This window comes from Canis lupus, chromosome 18, assembly GCF_003254725.2.
Source record: "Canis lupus dingo isolate Sandy chromosome 18, ASM325472v2, whole genome shotgun sequence".
Lineage (NCBI taxonomy): Eukaryota > Metazoa > Chordata > Mammalia > Carnivora > Canidae > Canis > Canis lupus.
Window position 1 is genome coordinate 22,223,119 of NC_064260.1, and position 19,750 is coordinate 22,242,868.

A 19,750-nucleotide genomic window follows, 5' to 3' on the forward strand; every position below is an offset into this window, starting at 1 on the left:
TTTCTTTCTTCACTGTATGCAAGACGTTCCTGAGTAGAATCGGCAGGCGTGTTACAGAAAGGGCAGCTTCATGGGGGGGTGGCCTGTGCGGTAGTACAAGACCCTGTGCTCAGAAGGGCCCATGCTTGGTTTAATGCTTCACTGGTGCAATTTTGAAATTCTTAATAATGTTTCAACAAAGAACTCTACATCATCTTTTTGTGCTGGATCACATTAACTATGTTGCTGGACTAATTAGAGGGCATTTCATGTTTTCTCTTTATCTAGAAAGATAATATTCACCTCAAAAAATAGTAACAACATTTTAAATTTTGCTTCTTTAGTCCATTTTATGTGAGCTGTCAAATAACTCAGGAGTACATATTTGGCATGAATCACCTCTTCCTAATATGTAGCTATGTGAAATGGATATAAATTGGATGAAACTATCCAAAGTAATAGTGCCCAAATATTTGTGAGTGCTGTCAGCTTTACCTAAGACAGTATCTGCATGCCATAACTAGGCTATGATTTAATTAAAAGGAAATACTTGTGGAACAATTAGGATTTCAATGAGCTTCACAGATGCCTATGTGAAATTCTCTATTGCTCACCATTGGTTTCAGTGGAAAACTCTAAATATGGCCTAATTGAATCTTTAAAGGTTTTAATGATTTTGATTTACACTGGAAAGCATTATTACCAGTTACAAACAAGGGAAATACTTTTACTAGAGTGAAATGGCAAAAGAAGTCCATAAAAATGTCCACAATAACACAAACAGAAATGGCTTTTCTAGAACTTACTCCAACAAAATGTTATCTTCAGATGGGCCTTAGGTTTAATTCAACAATCCCAGGCTGTTGTACATATAAAATGAGAAAATTACATAAGAGACAACAGTGACACCACTAAAGAAAAGTTTACCACTACAAAAGGAAAATCATGCTGAAAAACACACTTAAAAAAAAGTCAAGATAAAGAGTATATTTATATACAGATGATTTTGAATTGAAACAATTAGTGTTATAATTGCATTGTCACTTTTCGGCAAAAGCATATTCTATGAAAAGAAATAGCTGCATAATCTTCATGCTTCTTCTCTTGGATTAGCTAATATTTCATCTCTCAAAATAAAGGGGCAAATTTCCAAAACATAATCACCCAACAAAATTTAAAAATGCTTCTGGTATTACAAAGGGAAAGTTATTTAGAATCAGTGATAAATTTCTGGAAAAAACAAAAACAAAACCAACCCAGCAACAGATAACTAGAATCTTGCCTAGAAACACACCTGTGGTCATAAACTACACAATCTGTTCTGTTCCATGATACACAGGCTAAACTTCTTTTGTCTTCATTCAGTTTCCCACCAGAGTTCATGCAGGACAGTGGTTCAAAAGATTTTGCTAGTACTTTTGTCCTTTTATTCTTGGTTCCATTGGTGAGGATCAGATGCCATAGGGTATGTGATGACTTGTACATTGTCCTTTAATAACAAGTTTCTTAAGCATCACCTCTCCTAATCTCTAAAAATCCTATAAGAGCCATACTAAAATAGCCACGTGAATATAACCAATTATTCCTTCTTAATTCATAACAAGGTTTTAATCATTATGAGAATTAAGTATGATATGATTTCAAATATAACATTCTTGAAAAATGTTAACTGCAAAATCCTATAAACTATTTTAAAATGCTTGTGAAAATTTGTGGAACATGATCATGCCACACTGAGGTTCACTAAAGTAATATTTTATCATTTAATTGACTTGAATGGAAGCAGAGGAGAGATAACTTTGTACTCTGACTTTTTTTTAGAAATAATTCCTGGAGGATAGTGTACACATAGAGGGTTATATCTATTATTTAGCATTATGAGCAAACATTTACATTTTCTTTATACTTAAATTATATGAAACATGTATGTTAATAAACTGCTCAACTTTGAGAGTCAACAGATGATATTTCAATTATATCCCTAGAAAGTACCTATACTAATAGCTTTTAATAGGACAACTAAGGTCATCTGAATTTTTATCGAATGTTAACAGCTGATGACAGGATTTGCTGCTCAGAATCTTATATTTAACATGTTATTAAAAAACAAAAAAGACAATAATCAGGTAATGTTTGAACTAAAAAAAAATCAACATAAAACATTATCAACTACGTGTTTTTATAACTTCTGGGATTTCTTAACTTTATGTGCCCCTAAAACTAATGAATGGTATTCTTTATAATGCACGATATCAGGTATGTTATTTCTTTGTCTATAATTAATATTTACCATTACATCACAAACATCTTATGGATTAAAATTACTGAGTGAACAGTTGAAATCGTATTTGTATATCCAAATATATACCACACAAAAGCTCATGGCTTTTTTTTAAATTTTTTATTTATTTATGATAGTCACAGAGAGAGAGAGAGGCGCAGAGACACAGGCAGAGGGAGAAGCAGGCTCCATGCACCGGGAGCCCGATGTGGGATTCGATCCCGGGTCTCCAGGATCACGCCCTGGGCCAAAGGCAGGCACCAAACCACTGAGCCACCCAGGGATCCCAAGCTCATGGCTTTTTAAAAAATTCCATAACTATTTTTTCCACACCTAGTAAGTGGCAGGCACTACATAATTAATTCCTCACGTGGTGATCACCACCTGGCGTCTAATACTGTATATTGTCATAAAAATTAATAAAAAATGATACTCCACTAGCAAAAAAACAGAAACATCTTGGCAGTTAGTAAAATTAAGCTGATTAACAGAGAAAGAATTTTAAAAGTTTTATAAGTCTATTAAAAAAGGCCCAGACTCATTAGTGATGAGAAAGTATACATTAAGGCAATAATGACATACTACCTAGCTCTCATCATATTGCAAAAAGTTTAAAAGCCAGAAAATACCATGTGCTGACCAGGATATATAATCAGAAGACTCTTACTACAAAGTAAATTACACTTGTTGGATGGCTGTTGAGCTTTACTCTCACTCTGTGATGTGAGAATACTATGACTGTGTCATGTGAAAATAAAACAACTGCGTGTTTACAATCTATAAATATGTGATTATTCAAATGGGAATGCAGGTTAGTGCACCCCTCTGGGGGGCAATGTGGGAGAGCATCATTAAATTAAATACGTATACACTCTATGACCCGGAAATCTTGAGAGTCTATTTGAGGTAGCAGGCAGTATCAGGAGAAATGGGACAATGAGAGTGTAGTAATTTCTCAAGACAGAAATACCTGGCAGAGAGTGCAGGAAAAAAGACCGTAACTGGGCATTAAAACCAAAAGGAGGATCCACCTTAAAACTATTTTCCAAGTAAGAACAAGTGAGAAACAGGATCTGTCTATAGGACAATGACATTTTATGTACATTAAAGTGCTATTTGTACCAAATAACATTATATATTTTTCAAAAAACCCCCAGAAATTTCATAAATTATAATAGTTGCTCATGAACAGAAGAAGGAAGTGGGAAAAGAAAATGAGATAAAAAAAGAAAATGAGATAGAGGAAAATGAATGAGTTAATAAATGAACAACCAACACACACAAAAACCACAGACACTCATATACACACACACACACACACACACACACACACGAGGGAAACTTACATGAGCCAATGAAGCTGGCGGGCTATGGTATGAGAACCTAATGCCACTGGGATAACAGAACAGAACAAAACAAAACCCAAACTTAGTTAAAAAATAGATACATATATAATAAATCAATCAAAATTTATTGTTTTGTACTTTTTCCCCACTGTTATTATGAACCATGACTATAGATTAATTTCCTAAATCTGGACATTTGCTCTCAAAAGTCATTTATAAATTAGCAGCAGCAGCAGGAAAAACTCAGCACCTGTAATGGTCATTTGCCTTGGCTTTCTAAATCATGAACAAACCCTGCAAGTGAGTTTCGGGGATCCAATATATTGTCCACATCAGTTATAGTAATTAGTATGACTAATGGAGTGTTAACGTAAGAGAAACGCATATAGATGGGTTTTATTGTTTTATAAAGTTAATTTTCAATATTTTACGACTTTAACCAATTTATACATTAACATGAAATGACAGAAAGAAAGAAATGGTGGAAGAAGGGAAAATCAGGAAGGGAAAAAAGAATGGTATCTTCAGTAAAGGGAAAAAATAGTATTTGAATAGCATCCTGCTTATTTACAGGATAAAAGAGATTCCCTCAATCATGACAAGATACTAAAAACCCAGATGTATGTATCTGAAATGTATTTTAAGATATTAAAAACCCACAGAAAACTCACCTAGAAGCATAAAAATCTTAAGGTCGGAAAGTATCTTCTTGAAGAGCTAATCTCATAATGTTATTGCCACTTTTGCCACTGTCATTATGATTTCTATTATTTTTACTCTTGGAATACATAGTTTGATCAAAACTTAGAGCCTTGGTAAATAAAATATATGAACCTGGAACGACTTTCACTGAAGCAGTCTCTCTCTGCCTGCTCCCCCCTCCTCACTCTTCAGTTCCCACTCTAGGCCTCTCCTAGGCACTCTCAGGAACCCCGTTTCCCAATCTACTGGAATGAGTTGAGTTTAAAATGACCTCAGAGGGCACACGATATAAGGAGCACGGGGTGTTATATACAACTGATGAATCAGGGAACTCTACCCCTGAAACATTAATACATTAAATGTTAACAAATGGAATTTAAATAAAATAGAATTTAAAAATAAAAATAAAATGACTTCACAACTCAATAGGTCATTAGAACAACTTCCATTAACTACAACAAGGTCGCTAAAGATACCCTGAAAGGAAGGTAATCTGAATTCCATTTTATTGAGAATGTAGTCTGACTTGCTATAAAGGGCTATAAAAATGTTGCTTTTTTAAAAAAACAATAGTCTAATAATACTTTCAAATGCAACAAAGTGTGTGCGTGTGTCTGATATTTAGCATTCAAAAATTTAAATCTGCCTATCTTTTAATAAGGAGCATATGCACTATTTTCAGAAAGATAAATACTTTATCAGAGATGTGTTTTATGAACCAGTGTACTGCTGACTGTTGATACTTTCTCTTCTCCATAATCATATTGTGTTCACATTTACCTTAGGTATTTACAAGCTGTTGTGACTTTCAGCAAACTGGATAATTTGCTATCCTTGGCTTCCTCAAGGGAGATTATATTGCTAGATCACTATTTCAGTTTATTTCTACTCTACAAGGGGGAGAATACTATGGCACAATGAAAGAACAAATTCTTATTTGCAATTTATGAAAATGTAATTTTTGAGCTGGAGCTTTATATGAAAATTTGAACAAATACTTTAGATTCTAAAATTTCTACAATTTTTTACATGATTTTTCCTCATCTACAAATTTTCCTTACATATATACGAGGACTTCCAAGTACAGGAATCATGTCATCTAATTTTTCTCTTCTGCACTCCCCACATTTTCTCTATGGTCATGGTTAGGCTCTTTGGGCTGGTGTTGGCTCCCAGGGGCCCCCTATGCCATCATCATATCTAGTTAATCTTCTCTGAGCATTGCCACATTTATTTCTGGATTGGTTAACTCAGGGGTTGGAACATTCAATCTGTATTCTCTAAATTTGGTTTAAACTTACATGCCAGGCCTGCCTAGGTGGCTCAGTCAGTTAAGCAACTGACTCGTAGTTTCAGCGCAGGTTACATTCTCATGGTGGTGAAATCAAGCCCACATCAGGCTCCACGCTCAGCATGAAGTTGCCTAGGATTCTCTCCCTCTCCTTCCTTCCCCCTCCCCGCTCTCTCTTTCTAAAAACGATGAAAAAATTTTTTTATTTATAAGCCGAAGTGCTAATGCCATTCAAACTAAAAGTTATTTTCAAACTAAAATATCAGAATTTTAACTCTATTAAACTATACATTTAAAAAATATGATATATCACAATATCCTCTCTTCCCAATATAAAGATAATAGAATTAAACTCATTAGAATATTTAACATAAATTTTATAAATATACATTCTTCCAAATTTCAGTAATATTAAACATATATATATATATGAGATTTCAGATAACTTTCTATGTTTTTGCTTTAAGCTACTGTATTTTTATACAATATAAATTGCATAAATAAATAACAATCTGTTTATAAATGAACCAGATTGTTAAGCAAATGTATATGCCATGATAATAATAATGAGAGTTCTTTGAGTAATTTTATATAGCTTGTTTAGGTGTATAACACAGGGCTTGAATTCACAACCCAGAGATCAAGACCAAAGCTGAGATCGAGTCAGACGCTTAACCAACTGAGTCACCTAAGCACCCAATTTTTTGGTAGCTCATAATTAAAGAAGTTGAATTCTGTCTGTATTTAAAACTGCCATTAATTTGGGGTGTGGTCTTGAGCAATTCACTTTCCATGTTTCTTTTTTCATTCACACTTTTAATGAAGAATAAGCAATTAAAATAAGCAAAGTATGTCATACATATATACATTTTCAAATGCAATTAATTTACAAAATAAAAATTCTCACAACATCGTAAATAGAAAAAAAAAACATCTAAGAAACTGTAGTTGAACTGTCTAGGCTTACCCACTCTTTTTTTCTAGGTTGAATACACTGAAATATTTAGAATCAATGACTTCTACACTCACAGATCTAAAATAGATTTAGTTCCAATCATAAAAAACATAATTACAAAGAAAATACGTTATCACATATTTTGCAATATTAACGGTCAATAATAAAAAGGCCATTAAAAAAACATATAAACAAAATGTGTTGCAAAAGCAAGTCACAACTATTTTATAGACTCATGTTATAAAGTAAGGAAGATCCTTGCACATGCCCTAGTTTTCTTTTCTTATAGAATACACTAGAAAGATGAAACATGAGGTGACATGATTTCTAATATCACAGAGTTAGTTAATGGTAGCGCAGAATTATGAACTCCATCTATCCCTCAGGCCAATGCTAGTGATGTAGGAATGAGTCAGGGGCAGATGGAGCTAGGTAGAGAAAGAGAAGGGAAAGGCCCAGAGTCAGGCTCCCAGGAATCAGTGGGCTCCCATAAACCCGGAAAGGTGCCAGAGTCAGGTTCCTACCCATCTCAAGAAAACAGAGATAGGACAGTAAAAACAGAAAAATAAACCTGTCTCCCTAGCTCCAAAAGTGTTAGGGAATATCCTTCCTTTAGTGGCTACTAAGTAATCACAGAAATTCACCAGACCACAAAGAAATAGGTCATCAAGGTGTTATCAATAGACCCTGCTCAAGCCAAGACAGCACAAGAATCTCAAGGCCACGGGCCACCTGACTAGGCTCACAGAAATCCCAGATGCAGAGAAATGTTATGGAGGAGTATTGACCAGAGAGAAGGGAACACCTTGTTTGTGCTCATGCTATTTATAAGAACACCATGCGTGTTCTAAATATAGACATGATATTTACAAATCCACCCTAATATTGACAAGAAATTTACCAGTTCCCTGGTCAGTTTCCTATAAAAGAGAGACCATAAAAGCTCTCAGGGGTAACCCTGTCAGGATCTCTCACATTTTGAGCGCTTTCTCTGTATCTCTGCTTATTAATAAACTTCTCTTTGCTCACTCTGTTGTCTGAGATTCATTCTTCGACTCTGTGAGAGGAGAACCAAGCTCTCCCGTATCACTAGTACCAGCAAATAGAAAATTTCATTCCATTTATACTAACTAAACCTACCTCATAGCCCACCTAAATATAAATGGTGCTCAAACACGCAAAACCTAGCACGAAAAACACATACATTATTTATAATGCCATTTTAATTATAATAAAAAGACAATCTAAAAATTGTATTTTCTTTGTGACAATTTTATTTGAAGACTTGCACATGTGAAAAATAACATTGTTGAACAAACAAAGTTTTGGTGGAATACACCATTTCTGGTGGATAAACAATGTCATTTAGGAATGAAAAAAAGGCTAATTGACTTTCTCCTCTCTGTTCTCCACTCCAGTCCCAGAAAATAAGCAAATATCACACTTACACAGGCACACTGATGGGAGATTATGCTGAACACTGCCATAGGAGGAAAGTAATATAGGAAGGATTACCCAATGTCACTAATTACCAGGGAAATTAAAATAATAATCACACATGTTAGAGTGGCCATTATTAAAAAAAAAAAAAACAAGACAGTAAATGTTGGTAAAGAGGTAGAGAAATTAGAATCCTTGTACTCTTGTCGGTTGGAATGCAAAATGTTGCCATTATGAAAAACAGTATGATATTTTCTAAAAATTAAAAACAGAATTACCCAATCTAGCGATCCTGTTTCCAGGTACTTATCCAAAATAATTGAAATCAGGATCTCAAAGAGAGATCCATTTAAATGAGGATTTAAAATGAGCACTCCATGCTCATTATAGCTATCTATCCAATAGTCAAAATATTGAGATAACCTAAGTATCTATTGACAGATAAATGGATAAAGAAAAAATGGTTTATACATACAGTAGAATGCTGTTCAGCCTTTAAAAAGGAAGAACTCCTATGGGGTATTGCAAATTCATGCTCTTTAAATAGAGTCAAGGTAAACAGGGGAATATAATTAGCTGTGATTTGTGGTTCAATTTGAAGATTATCATGATAGGATTGTGTTTCTAATCACCACAACCTCTAAAGTAAACTAGAATCATGCTCTTCATTTCCTGGAAGGATTGGTATAGATGCTAAAGTCACTCTACGGCTATAGTTTATGATGTTTAGAATTAGATGTATTATTTGAAACAGACTAAAACAATGTGGCTGAGTAAGACAGGAAAATAGTATGTAAAACTTTAATGATTCTGGGAAAATAATATATCATGTGGATCTATCCAATGATAGGTATGTGATGTCATCACGTCATTTGAAGTAGATTGAAGTTCATAAATTCAAAACTTTTTTTAAATTTCCCAATTCATTTTGTTAAAACACCTAGAGTGGATCTTATCTTTTCTTTTTTCTTTCTTTTCTTTTCTTTTCTTTTCTTTTCTTTTCTTTTCTTTCTTTTCTTTTCTTTTCTTTCTTTTCTTTTCTTTCTTTTTTCTTTTTAAGATTTTATTGATTTATTTATGACAGACAAAGAGAAAGAGAGAGGCAGAGACACAGGCAGAGGGAGAAGCAGGCTCCATGCAGGGAGCCTGACGTGGGACTCGATCCCAGGTCTCCAGGATCACACCCCAGGCCGAAGGCGGCGCTAAACCACTGGGCCACCGGGGCTCCCTCTTTTTAAAAAAAAATATTTTATTTATTTATTCATGACAGAAAGAGGGACAGAGACATAGGCAGAGGGAGAAGCAGGCTCCTGATGTGGGACTGGATCCTGTGACCCGGGAACCACATCCTGAGGTGAAGGCAGACACTCAACCAGGCGTCCCCTAGAGTGAATGTTTTCAAATGACTTTCTAATTCAATGGTATTACCAGGTTAATACCATCAAATAGAGTGTAACACACTAAACCAAAATGCACTCATGAATGTCTACATACAGTGCTAATTGTATGCACAGAGGAAGCCAGGCTACATGATGCAACTGTACGTGAGAAACGCTTGCCTTAACTGTTGCCTCTGCTGCTTTAAGTATCTCTAGTGAACCATTACGGATTTTGAGTTTAATTATGTTCTTAACCTTTTAAAATATTCTTATATTCTGCATTGTTCTTTTTTAATGTTATTTAAATGTATCCTACTATTCAGACAGCAGATTTCAACCTAAAATATCATCACTTTATCCTAGGAAAGGAGTGTTCTAATAAATACAGGAATATCTGAATCAGTGGCAATGTCACCAACATCATCATCTCTACCGAGAATTAACATATATAGGGACAATATAAATTCCTTTTGGAATACTGGTTGACAGAATGCACAGAATTTTGACTACTGAATTGTAACTTTAAGTCATGTGTAAAATCAGATAAAAAGGAAATTATATTTCTGAAAAGGAAAATTCTAAAAAGAAATCTCCCGAACAAAATCTAAAAGCAAAAGGTAAATGCAAATACACTTGGTCTATCTTATAAGGAAACAAAATGTTTCTTTTGACAAAGAAGCAAGTTTTTATCCTGACCTAAGTACTCATCAGTAGAAATATTATAATGTGTTACAATATTACAAGAATGTTTTGCTTATTTTTGAGCCAAAGATAGTATATCATTGTTATGAATGGTATAATCAAAATTAAAATGGTGAACTTTAAATGTATAAATTCTTTCATCATTTGAGGAGCTAAAGAATCTAAGTAAAATAAAGAAGACATTCCAAACAATAAAAGAAAAATCAATAACCATTTTATTAACCTGAGAGAATCTTAAAGAAATAAAATGAATTAGGTGTTAAGTTGCTTCAAGAAAGTACTAATATTCTATATTTTACATATCAAATTAGCAAATAATTTACATCAGGTTGATAGATGTTCAATAAATAACAAATATAATTTGACGGCAGAATTTCATTTCAGCAGTTCTAAATCACTTTTAATATGTAAAATGAAATTAATATATGTATATAATATGCAACATATTACAATAGCTGATTTTTTCCATTGAGAAACAAGAATTGCCTAAGAAGACATTTAAAAAATATATTTTATTTGATTTATTTGAGAGTGAGCAGGCTCGGGCACACAGGCGCTGCAGGCAGGTAGGGAGGGGGAGAGGGGTGGAAGGTGGGGGCCGAGGAAGGATCCTCAGCTGATTTTCCAGAGGCTGGATCACACACCCAGGGGTCATGACCTGAGCCAAACTTCAGGACAGATGACCAGGCACCCCAGAAGACAACAGTTTAACATCAATAACGACCAACTGATGTAAAACAAAACTCAACTGTTTTCCCTCCAGCTCTCTAAAATTCATGTAGAGACTAATGGTAATATGTAAGAATTATAAAAGCTTTCATACATATACCAGCTAATTATAAGAAGTCCTTTTGAATAAAATAAGTAAAATTAGACCTATTTCATTTGTGTTAATAGCATCAATATGGGACTTTTTTCTTCTTTTTGTTTAACAAAATTATTTTGCCTACTTTTTCTCATTTTCTCTTCATGGCATTCCAGTAAAATAGGTAGGGTAAGTGTAACGTATCCCTACTTTTACAGATGAGAAAGTTCAGCTTTAGAAATTATATTTAGTGGTAGTTCCAAAAGCTAGCTCTCCTGATTCCTCATCTAAGTTCAGAAATACTGGCTTCTTCTCTGTTTAAAATACACAGAACCAAATTATAAAATCTTGAGTATTTTTATAGTTAATATTTTAGAATTAGTGCAAAATTAAAATACGTGAACATGATAAAACTTGCCACATCAAGTCGACAGGTATTTAGTTTGTGTCTGAGAGAGGATCGAGGGGACTAGATTCTGGGTTACTAATGTCAATCAGTTATGATTCTGGACAGGATTGCTTCCAGTGAGGAGCAGCAGCATCAAGGAAGGTAAACAAAACTCTGGCTCCAGGTCTAGAGAGCTCTGCTGGGGCTGGTGGGTAGGAAGCTGAGAAATGGGAGTGAGGATGGGCCACCATGAGTTCCAACAGGTCAGTGTTGCCCACCACAGGCCTCGTAGGTCATAATGAGCTTGGACTCAATTCATTTGATAACATAAGACATAAGAGAAAAGGCTTACAATAATCAAATTGTTATTTTAAACACTGCACAGTTTAGAGATGACCCTACACCTTTCTTCCCCTGTGGCCCTCCCACTTTTGGCAAGTTAGGGTTTCACTCTGTAGGACTGGCATGGCATGCAAGGATTTATGTTTTAAAATGTGGTGGGGTGACTTTAGGCTTACTGATTCTGAATACTGTGAATGGCAACAAATGAATGAACACATTGAGGTCCTTTCACTGAGCTGAAATTTAACACACATGTTGTGTATGTGTGTACGTAAACATACACACAATGTAATAATTTATCATTATGTCCCTATTTCCACCTTGGTCTGAACAGCCACATGGCACGCCTGGAACTATTTCTTTAGTTTCCTAACTGTTCTCTTTCTTTGCTTCACTCCTTCAAACTATTCTAGTTACAGCATTCAGAGTGTTCCTATTTATTTTATTTAAAAATTTTTTAAAGATTTATTTATTTATGTATTTGGAGGGAGAGAGAGAGAGAGAGAGAGAGGTAGAGAGTATGCCCACATAAGTGGGGGGGAGGGGCAGAGGAAGAGGGAGAGACTCTCCAACAGATTGCTGCCAACCATGGAGCCTGACACGGGGCTCTATCTTGAAGCCTTGAGATCATAACCTGCGCAGAAACTAAGAGACAGATGCTCAACTGCAGCCCAAGTATCCACCCCTCCCCTTTTTAAATAATGATTTATTTCTTTACTTAGAGAGAGAGACAGAGACAGAAAATAGAGTATTCCTATTTAAATGTCATTCGGCTTTTGGTCTTCTCATCCCCCACAAATAGAAGCTAAAGTCCTTATAATGGCCCATGGGCTTCTCATCCTGAAGGAGTAGAAGCTGAAGTCCTTGCAATGGCCCACAAGATTCTATCTCTGTGACTACTTTGTCTGGAACTTCTGCGGTCCTCTCTCACATGCTCACTAGCTCCAGCCACAGTGGGCTCCTTGCTGTCTTACTGTTCCTGGCACATACCAGGCATGACCTTGCTCTGGGCCTTTGCCCTTTTTATTTGTCTGCTGTAATACTGATAACTTCTGACTCGCTCTTTCCTTTCCTTGGAGGCTTTACTCAGTTTCGGCCTTCTTGGTGAGGTCTTCCATGAACACCCTCTCTAAATTTGCAACCTCACCCTCCTGTATGCATATCTATGCTCCCTGTTGTGTTTCTCTCCTTAGCACATATTACCATTTTTAAAAGGTACTTATAACTTTGCCATTTTCTGTCTTGCCTACTAAAATGTACAGTCCATGTTTCTTCACTTATGTCCCCAAGGGGACAAGAGAGATTACTTTATATAGCATGATATATTATATATATTATATATATATATGTAAATGGATTACTCATAGACCTCAGCAGACTCCAGCACCATAAATGACAATGATGAGGATCTAAGAAAGAGCAGAGAGTAAAAAACAAAAGTAGCTTAAGAGAGAAATCTTATTTTCTTCCAGTGCTCACTGTAGCTTCCAATACTTATGAAAAGCCTTTAATCTGAATTCCTTGAGTGCTGACATGAAAACTTGCATTAAAAAAAAAAAAAGAAAGAAAGAAACCTTGCATTCCCACAGAATATTCTTTCTGAGTCGACACTCATCACTCTATCTGGAACACAGCAGAACGCTGAAACTCTGTTGAGCTAGTTTTAAAAAATAACAAATGAAATAAATGAAAGCCTGGAAAGATCTGTTTCAGTTCTTGGACAGTTTCTTGCCTTGAGAAGTTTACAATCTGCTGTTAGAAATTACCTGAAGGTTATCTGGGATTCTTTTGTATGGAATTATATTTGTAAGTTCCACTTAGTTACTGTACTGGCTCTTTCTTTTTTAAAAAAAGATCTTATTTTTTATTCATGAGAGACACAGAGAGGCAGAGACATAGGCAGAGGGAGAAGCAGGCTCCCCATAGGAGAGCGTGGCTTGAACTCAGGCCCCCAGGACTGTGACCTGAGCAAAAGAGAGATGCTCAACCCTTGAACCACCCAGGTGCCCAAACTGTACCGGTTCTAAGACATGTGGACTAAACCAGTGTATTCTCAATATTTCTCTTATTGCAACTAAAACATAAAGTACCCCCAAAAAGTCATTAAAGAAATGGCTTTTTTTCCCTTAAAGGTATCTTCTAGTTCTTCAGATTTATTTTATATTTTTATCCATTTTGACCTCCATCAAACATGACCTCCACAGCGAGTACTTTCTATCCACTGCTTCTAGACTGTAGGCACCTTCGAAGCAGGGTCAGCATTCTAGGATAGACCTGTATAGAGTAGTTACGGAGTACATGCTGTAACCCATACACATTCTTCATTACTTCTGGTATTCCTAATAGTATCACCTCCACTCCTTCACAACAGCCTTTCCTTCAAATCCCCGCCTTTTGCCTCCATCTAACTTTTCAGTATATTACCATAGCACCCCAGTATGTTCTTACAACACTGCAGTAAGCACTTCAGTGTCCTTCCCGTTTAGAAACATCTCATGCAAGGATGAATTCCAGTTTGCAGGGCCTGAAGCTTGTACAGTTTTAAGGAAAAATATAAAGTTATGGATACCATGATAGATACAAAGTGGATATTTGCTAAAAGGACAATGGAAAACACAACAAATTACAAATGCTGAAAAGGCCACAAATGCCATAAACATCACCCGTTCCTCAGAACGTCCTGAAGATTTGTAGGGAGCTTTGTATAGTGAGGGAAGAGCCCTGAGACTTACTTTCACTAGTGTCATAATTTCTCCATTCTGATCTCATTTCTCTTTTCGTCCCAGGTAATCACCCTCACATTCTTAATGCTGGTGCTTGAATTTTCATTTTATCCAACTTAATCAGCTCATCATGGCTCACATGCTACTGTTTCACCTTCTTGTTCCAAACCTTTAACCATGTTTCTTCTCACTCTCTCCCTGACATCTCTTCAACAGGTAAAGTGTCTCTTAAGTATGAATTATTGAAGGGCCTAGCGGAGGAGCCTGTACATTTAATGCACAAGATCCAGTGGGCTTCTATGATTTGTCAGAAGTCCCACACAAAAGGAGTTGATGAGAAAGATGAGTCCAGACACTGAGAGCCAGATATCTGACACGTACACTACAGTTCTGCTCACTAACAAGATGTGTTTTCAGTGACTAACAGACCATGAAAGGTACAGGAACAGATATTCATTGCATTTGCATCCATAGATTTTAATCAGATATGAGGTTTACTGATTAACATATTGTTGATGAGGGATAAAATTTAGAAGCCTTTTAAAGATTAGTCAAAACTTTGGTTTTACAGTTAAAATGAGAAATGGCTTAATCACTTCAGGCATTAAGGTGTTTGTTTTTAATTTATTCAGGCCTGTTAACTGAAATAATATTCCATTATAGCAGACAGCTCTAACAGTTCAGTGATCTCTTATAGGAAGCCTGAACCTTGTAAGATTCATTGTCATCTACGAAAATAATTTTATCTGTCCTTAACAAAATAACTTCTATGGCGAGTCTAGTGCTTTATAGTTAACAAAGCACATAAAACATATCGGTTTCTTTCATTCCTGTGAGGTAGGTCTTAAAACCTCTCAATTGTACAGATGAGATAAAAGGAGACTCAGAGAACATAAGTAACTTGACTAAAATCATGAAGAAGGCTTTTAGTTCCTGTGTTCTGACTCAACTTTGGTGCTTTGTTAATTAGAAATATCCTATGTCCCTGCACTTCGGAGATCAGAGCTGATCATGGTCAATTAGCTAAGCATGTATGTACATTTATAAGGGACATGTGTAAGGGACACAGAATTCAAGCTTAATAGGGCAAAGGTTCTTCTCACCATCAAAGATCTCCAAAGTGAAAGGAAACATGATCTTTTTGCCACATATATAAAACTGCTATGTCAAACACTGTATTTAAATGTTTCTAGTACATTATTTCTAAATCTGACCATTATTATCTCAATTTTCCTGCTGAGAACACCAAGGTACTAAAAGCAAAACGATGTATCCAGGCAGTTAAGTACAACAGCTGAGTTTAAATCCTGATCTGTCTGACTTTATTTTTTATTATTTATTTATTTATTTATTTATGATAGACATAGAGAGAGAGAGGCAGAGACACAGGCAGAGGCAGAAGCAGGCTCCATGCCAGGAGCCTGACGCGGGACTCGATCCTGGGATTCCAGGATCGCGCCCTGGGCCAAAGGCAGGCGCCAAACTGCTGAGCCACCCAGGGATCCCCTCTGTCTGACTTTAAAAACATTCTCTGTGCATATAGGACATGCTAAAGCATGGGAGGGCTGAAGGCCTAGTATGAATATTAAAGACGGTTCAGCATCCTTGCTTCCAAAATAGCCACTCCAATTCACACACACACTAAATTGTAGACTTTTAAAGTGTATTGACTAGACAAATCCAGAAATTTACGTATAGAAACAATTGTTTATCAAGAAGCAGAATCACTTGAACATACAGAGATATTTCAAGATATGCTACCCTTAGTAATAAAGGGAATCAAATTAGGGTGTGGATTATTACACTTAAAAAAGTGTATAAAACAGCGAAATTATTTAGGTTTCTTGATGTCCCTATCAGAAATATTATGACTCAAACACAATTTTCCTGTGATTAATTCTAAAATAAATGGATAAAACAGATAGATATATTTCTTTGTCCTGGCAACATAGCTAATCATCAATATCCTGACAAGGTAAGTAAGATATCAGTGCATCCTAAAAGTAATATATTACAACCTACCAGTCCAGGTCCCCAAAATTTCTTCTTTTTCTTTCCATAGGAAAGATTCCTAAATATTTATTAGAAAATCTTTGTATTAACATGAAATGGGATCTTTTGTCATGTGTACCTGACACACCAGCTTGCAGGAATTTTGAGAAATCTCATGCTAATGACCAATCCGTACCTGGTAATCCCCCTGGAACAAGAACAAGGAAGCTCACTCATCTGTGTGGTGTGTTTCTTGATCTCCAACCTTGATCACTGCCATGCCATCTGTAACATATGCCAAAAAAGCATAAGCAGAAATAGAGACTTTCTTGCCTAGGAACATTCTCCCTTAAGTTACACAGGAGTGTGTCTTCTAGCAATTACTACTGGAATTAACTCTCCTGCCATAGTCTTCTTCCTAACAAGGATTTCCAGAGGCCAACTTCATACATCAAAACCGCCACTCCAAAAACAGCTAGCCTCACCTTCATACCAATTATGGATAGTCAACCATAAATCCAACAGCATTTTCTCGCCAGAAACCCTGTCAACTCATCTCTACAAAAAGCTGGCTAGCTGGATCAATATCACCTACATTGAAACAACTAGAAACTAAGAATTTAACAATATCCATGAATTAGAATTGATGCCATAGGCATATTTCCTCACAGAATAACATGTGGATGAAAAAACAGGTGTAATGACCTGGGAGAAGCTAATTTTCATATAGCCCTGGCTAAATCCAAAAGCAAGCAGTGGACATGGTTGGTTTTAAACTTTGCTCTTCTATTCTATGTCTCTGCTGATTCTTTCAAAGGTTCTTGAAGCTACATTTAGATCTTAATACTTATCTTGGCTCCAAATGGCTTTCTAAAAATCTTCCAAACAAGTGTGATTTAATCATCAATAATAATAATAGAGATACAAGTTATCTTCAAAACTAAATGATTGTTTTGGTTCATTGACTAGAAGATGTTCAGTTCTTATGGATTTAATGTTCTTTTATGGAAATTGTTGAAATTTTAAAAGTATCATATCAGTAATGTATTTCACAATTATGATATACAATACTAAAAAAAATTGGAGAATGAGTTCGAGAACTTCAGTGATTAAATGAAACTCAGAACCAATGATATTCACATTAAGGATTATATTTGGCCCATTATATCTCCTAAATAATATTTGATTTTATTTACATTTCTTACTCTGCCTTTTCTGGGGATAGAATCTTACTATAAGTAGATGTAAAATGACGCAAAATTGTTATTAAGTTTAACAACTGCTATGTGTTAATTTTTTTACTGTCTTAACTTATTTTACTGTAGGGATTCAGAATACGATGATTAAACCTCTAGGAAAAACAAGAGTCCAGTATTGTGAACACATTTAAGACTCAAAAAGACATGACTCAGTATAAAAAGATATTTTTTCCAAGTTAATTTATTCCTTCAATACAATCACGACCAGATTTATTGCTTTTCTTTCTTTTTTTCTTTTTTTACTACCAGATTTCAACAAAGATTTTTCTGAAAGTTGATAAGAAGATTTAGGAATGTATATAAAAGGTCATAGGTCAAGAGTTGTCCCAAGAGGCTTGTGAAGAACAGCAATATGGCACCTACAACATGTCAGGACTTAATATAAAGATATCAGAGTTAAAACAGTCTGACAATGATGTTGGGATACAAAACAGGCCAGTAGACTAGAACAAAGATGTCATAAAAGACCCACACATGTATTAAAAAAATTCAATATCTGACTGATGGAGCATTATAGATCAGTGGGAGCAATGATACACTATTCAATAAATAGTTCACAGACAACTGATTGTCTTTATTGAGGGGGGAAAAACCTAGTTTCTACTCAGACCACAGATAGATTAAAACAACTTACTTCTATGTGTATAAGGACATTATGTGTAAAGTGGGAAAAATTTTACAATGTTTAGAAGAAAACATGGAGCAATATTTTAAGACTCTTGGGCAAGGACAATTTCCTAAACAATACAGAACATTTATAAAACTTAACAGAAACAAAATGATAAACTTGACCATATTAAAATTTCAACTTCTGTAAAAACAAAAAAAAGACATACAAAATACAAGCTACATAGCAGGCGAAGACATCTACAGCCTACTTACATGACAAAGGATTACCAGAATATATAAAGATTCCTTCAAATTCAATTTGAAAATACACAAAGTAATCCAATTAAAGAATAAGCAAAAGAATAGGCAAATTGCAGATGAGAAAAACCCAGGAGCTAATAAGATGAATAAAACATTATCATACTGAACATTACTGAAGGCAAAGTAAACAAAACACACACCATCCCACAATACATCTGGAAAAGGAAATTTAGAGAAAGAGGACCAAAGATGTAAAGAAACATTTACTATTCACAAATGTAAAAGCAGTATAACACTTTGGACAGCAATTCAGAAAAATTGACTATTGTAGAAAAAGCCACATAACATCCCCTGCATTATTTAACCAGATATCTATCTATCTACCTATCATCTATCTTTCTAGTATTTTCTCTTTCTTTCTATCTCTCTCTCTCTCTCTATATATATATATATATCTATATCTCTCTCTGTCTATATATATATATAGAGAGAGAGAGATAGATATATATAGATATATATGTATATATAGACAGACATATATATGTATACATATACATATACATATATATATGTGCAGAAATTTAACTTGTAGAAGAAACTCCTCCCAGTGTGTACAAGACGACTACTTAAAAAAATTAATTACAGCATTGCTTGAAATAGTTTTTTAAAAAAACTTCATAAATAACTTAAGTAACCAGAGAGTGCTTAAACTAATCTACAATAGAGATGTACAATAATATAATTCTCCCTATAGTGAAAATAAATGAACTAGGGCCACATGTATCATTTTGGATAAATTGTATGAACTTGATGTGACTAAGAGAGGTTGCAAAAATACATGAAGATATCATTTATAGAAAATATCAGAATTTATGAAGAGTTTAAGAATACATACATAAAACTATGAATGGAAGCAAGGAAAAGAGTGAACTCAAATAATGTCTAGTAATTTATCCAGGGACAGTATGAGAAGTCTAAGAGAGGTGACTATAGGAGGGTTTAATTGACTTATATGCATCCCTTTCCCCTAAAATATAAGACAAATACGGCAAAAGGTCGATGTAGTAAGTATGGTGGGTACGTGGCTATCTGCCATATTATTCTCTATAGTGTTTTGTACACTCAGACATTTGTAATCAAAATTACAGGTCAGCCCAGGAAGTATTAAGCTGTGTATGTCAAACCATGAAGGTCTTAGAAGCTCCCGCAGCCCCACTCCCATCAAGGAAGGTGGAACAGAAGGGATGCTGAGCTGGGCATCTCAACAGATGAGGAGGTGAAGTGTCAATAAGCTGT

The 19,750-nt window shown here is 35.1% G+C and overlaps 1 protein-coding gene across 5 annotated transcripts in view; it reads right to left on the bottom strand.

The window, feature by feature from the left end:
• Nucleotides 1–19,750, bottom strand: part of PCLO (piccolo presynaptic cytomatrix protein) — a 390,134-nt gene that overhangs the window by 94,267 nt on the left and 276,117 nt on the right. The window contains exon 11 of one of the 5 annotated variants that reach the window (XM_025449195.3): nt 16,522–16,610. The exons of the other annotated variants lie outside the window; for them this stretch is intronic. Within the exon in view, the coding sequence (XP_025304980.3) occupies nt 16,555–16,610 (56 nt within the window). The 3' untranslated portion in view covers nt 16,522–16,554. The remainder of the gene's footprint in view (nt 1–16,521; nt 16,611–19,750) is intronic. 5 annotated transcript variants of the gene reach the window in all.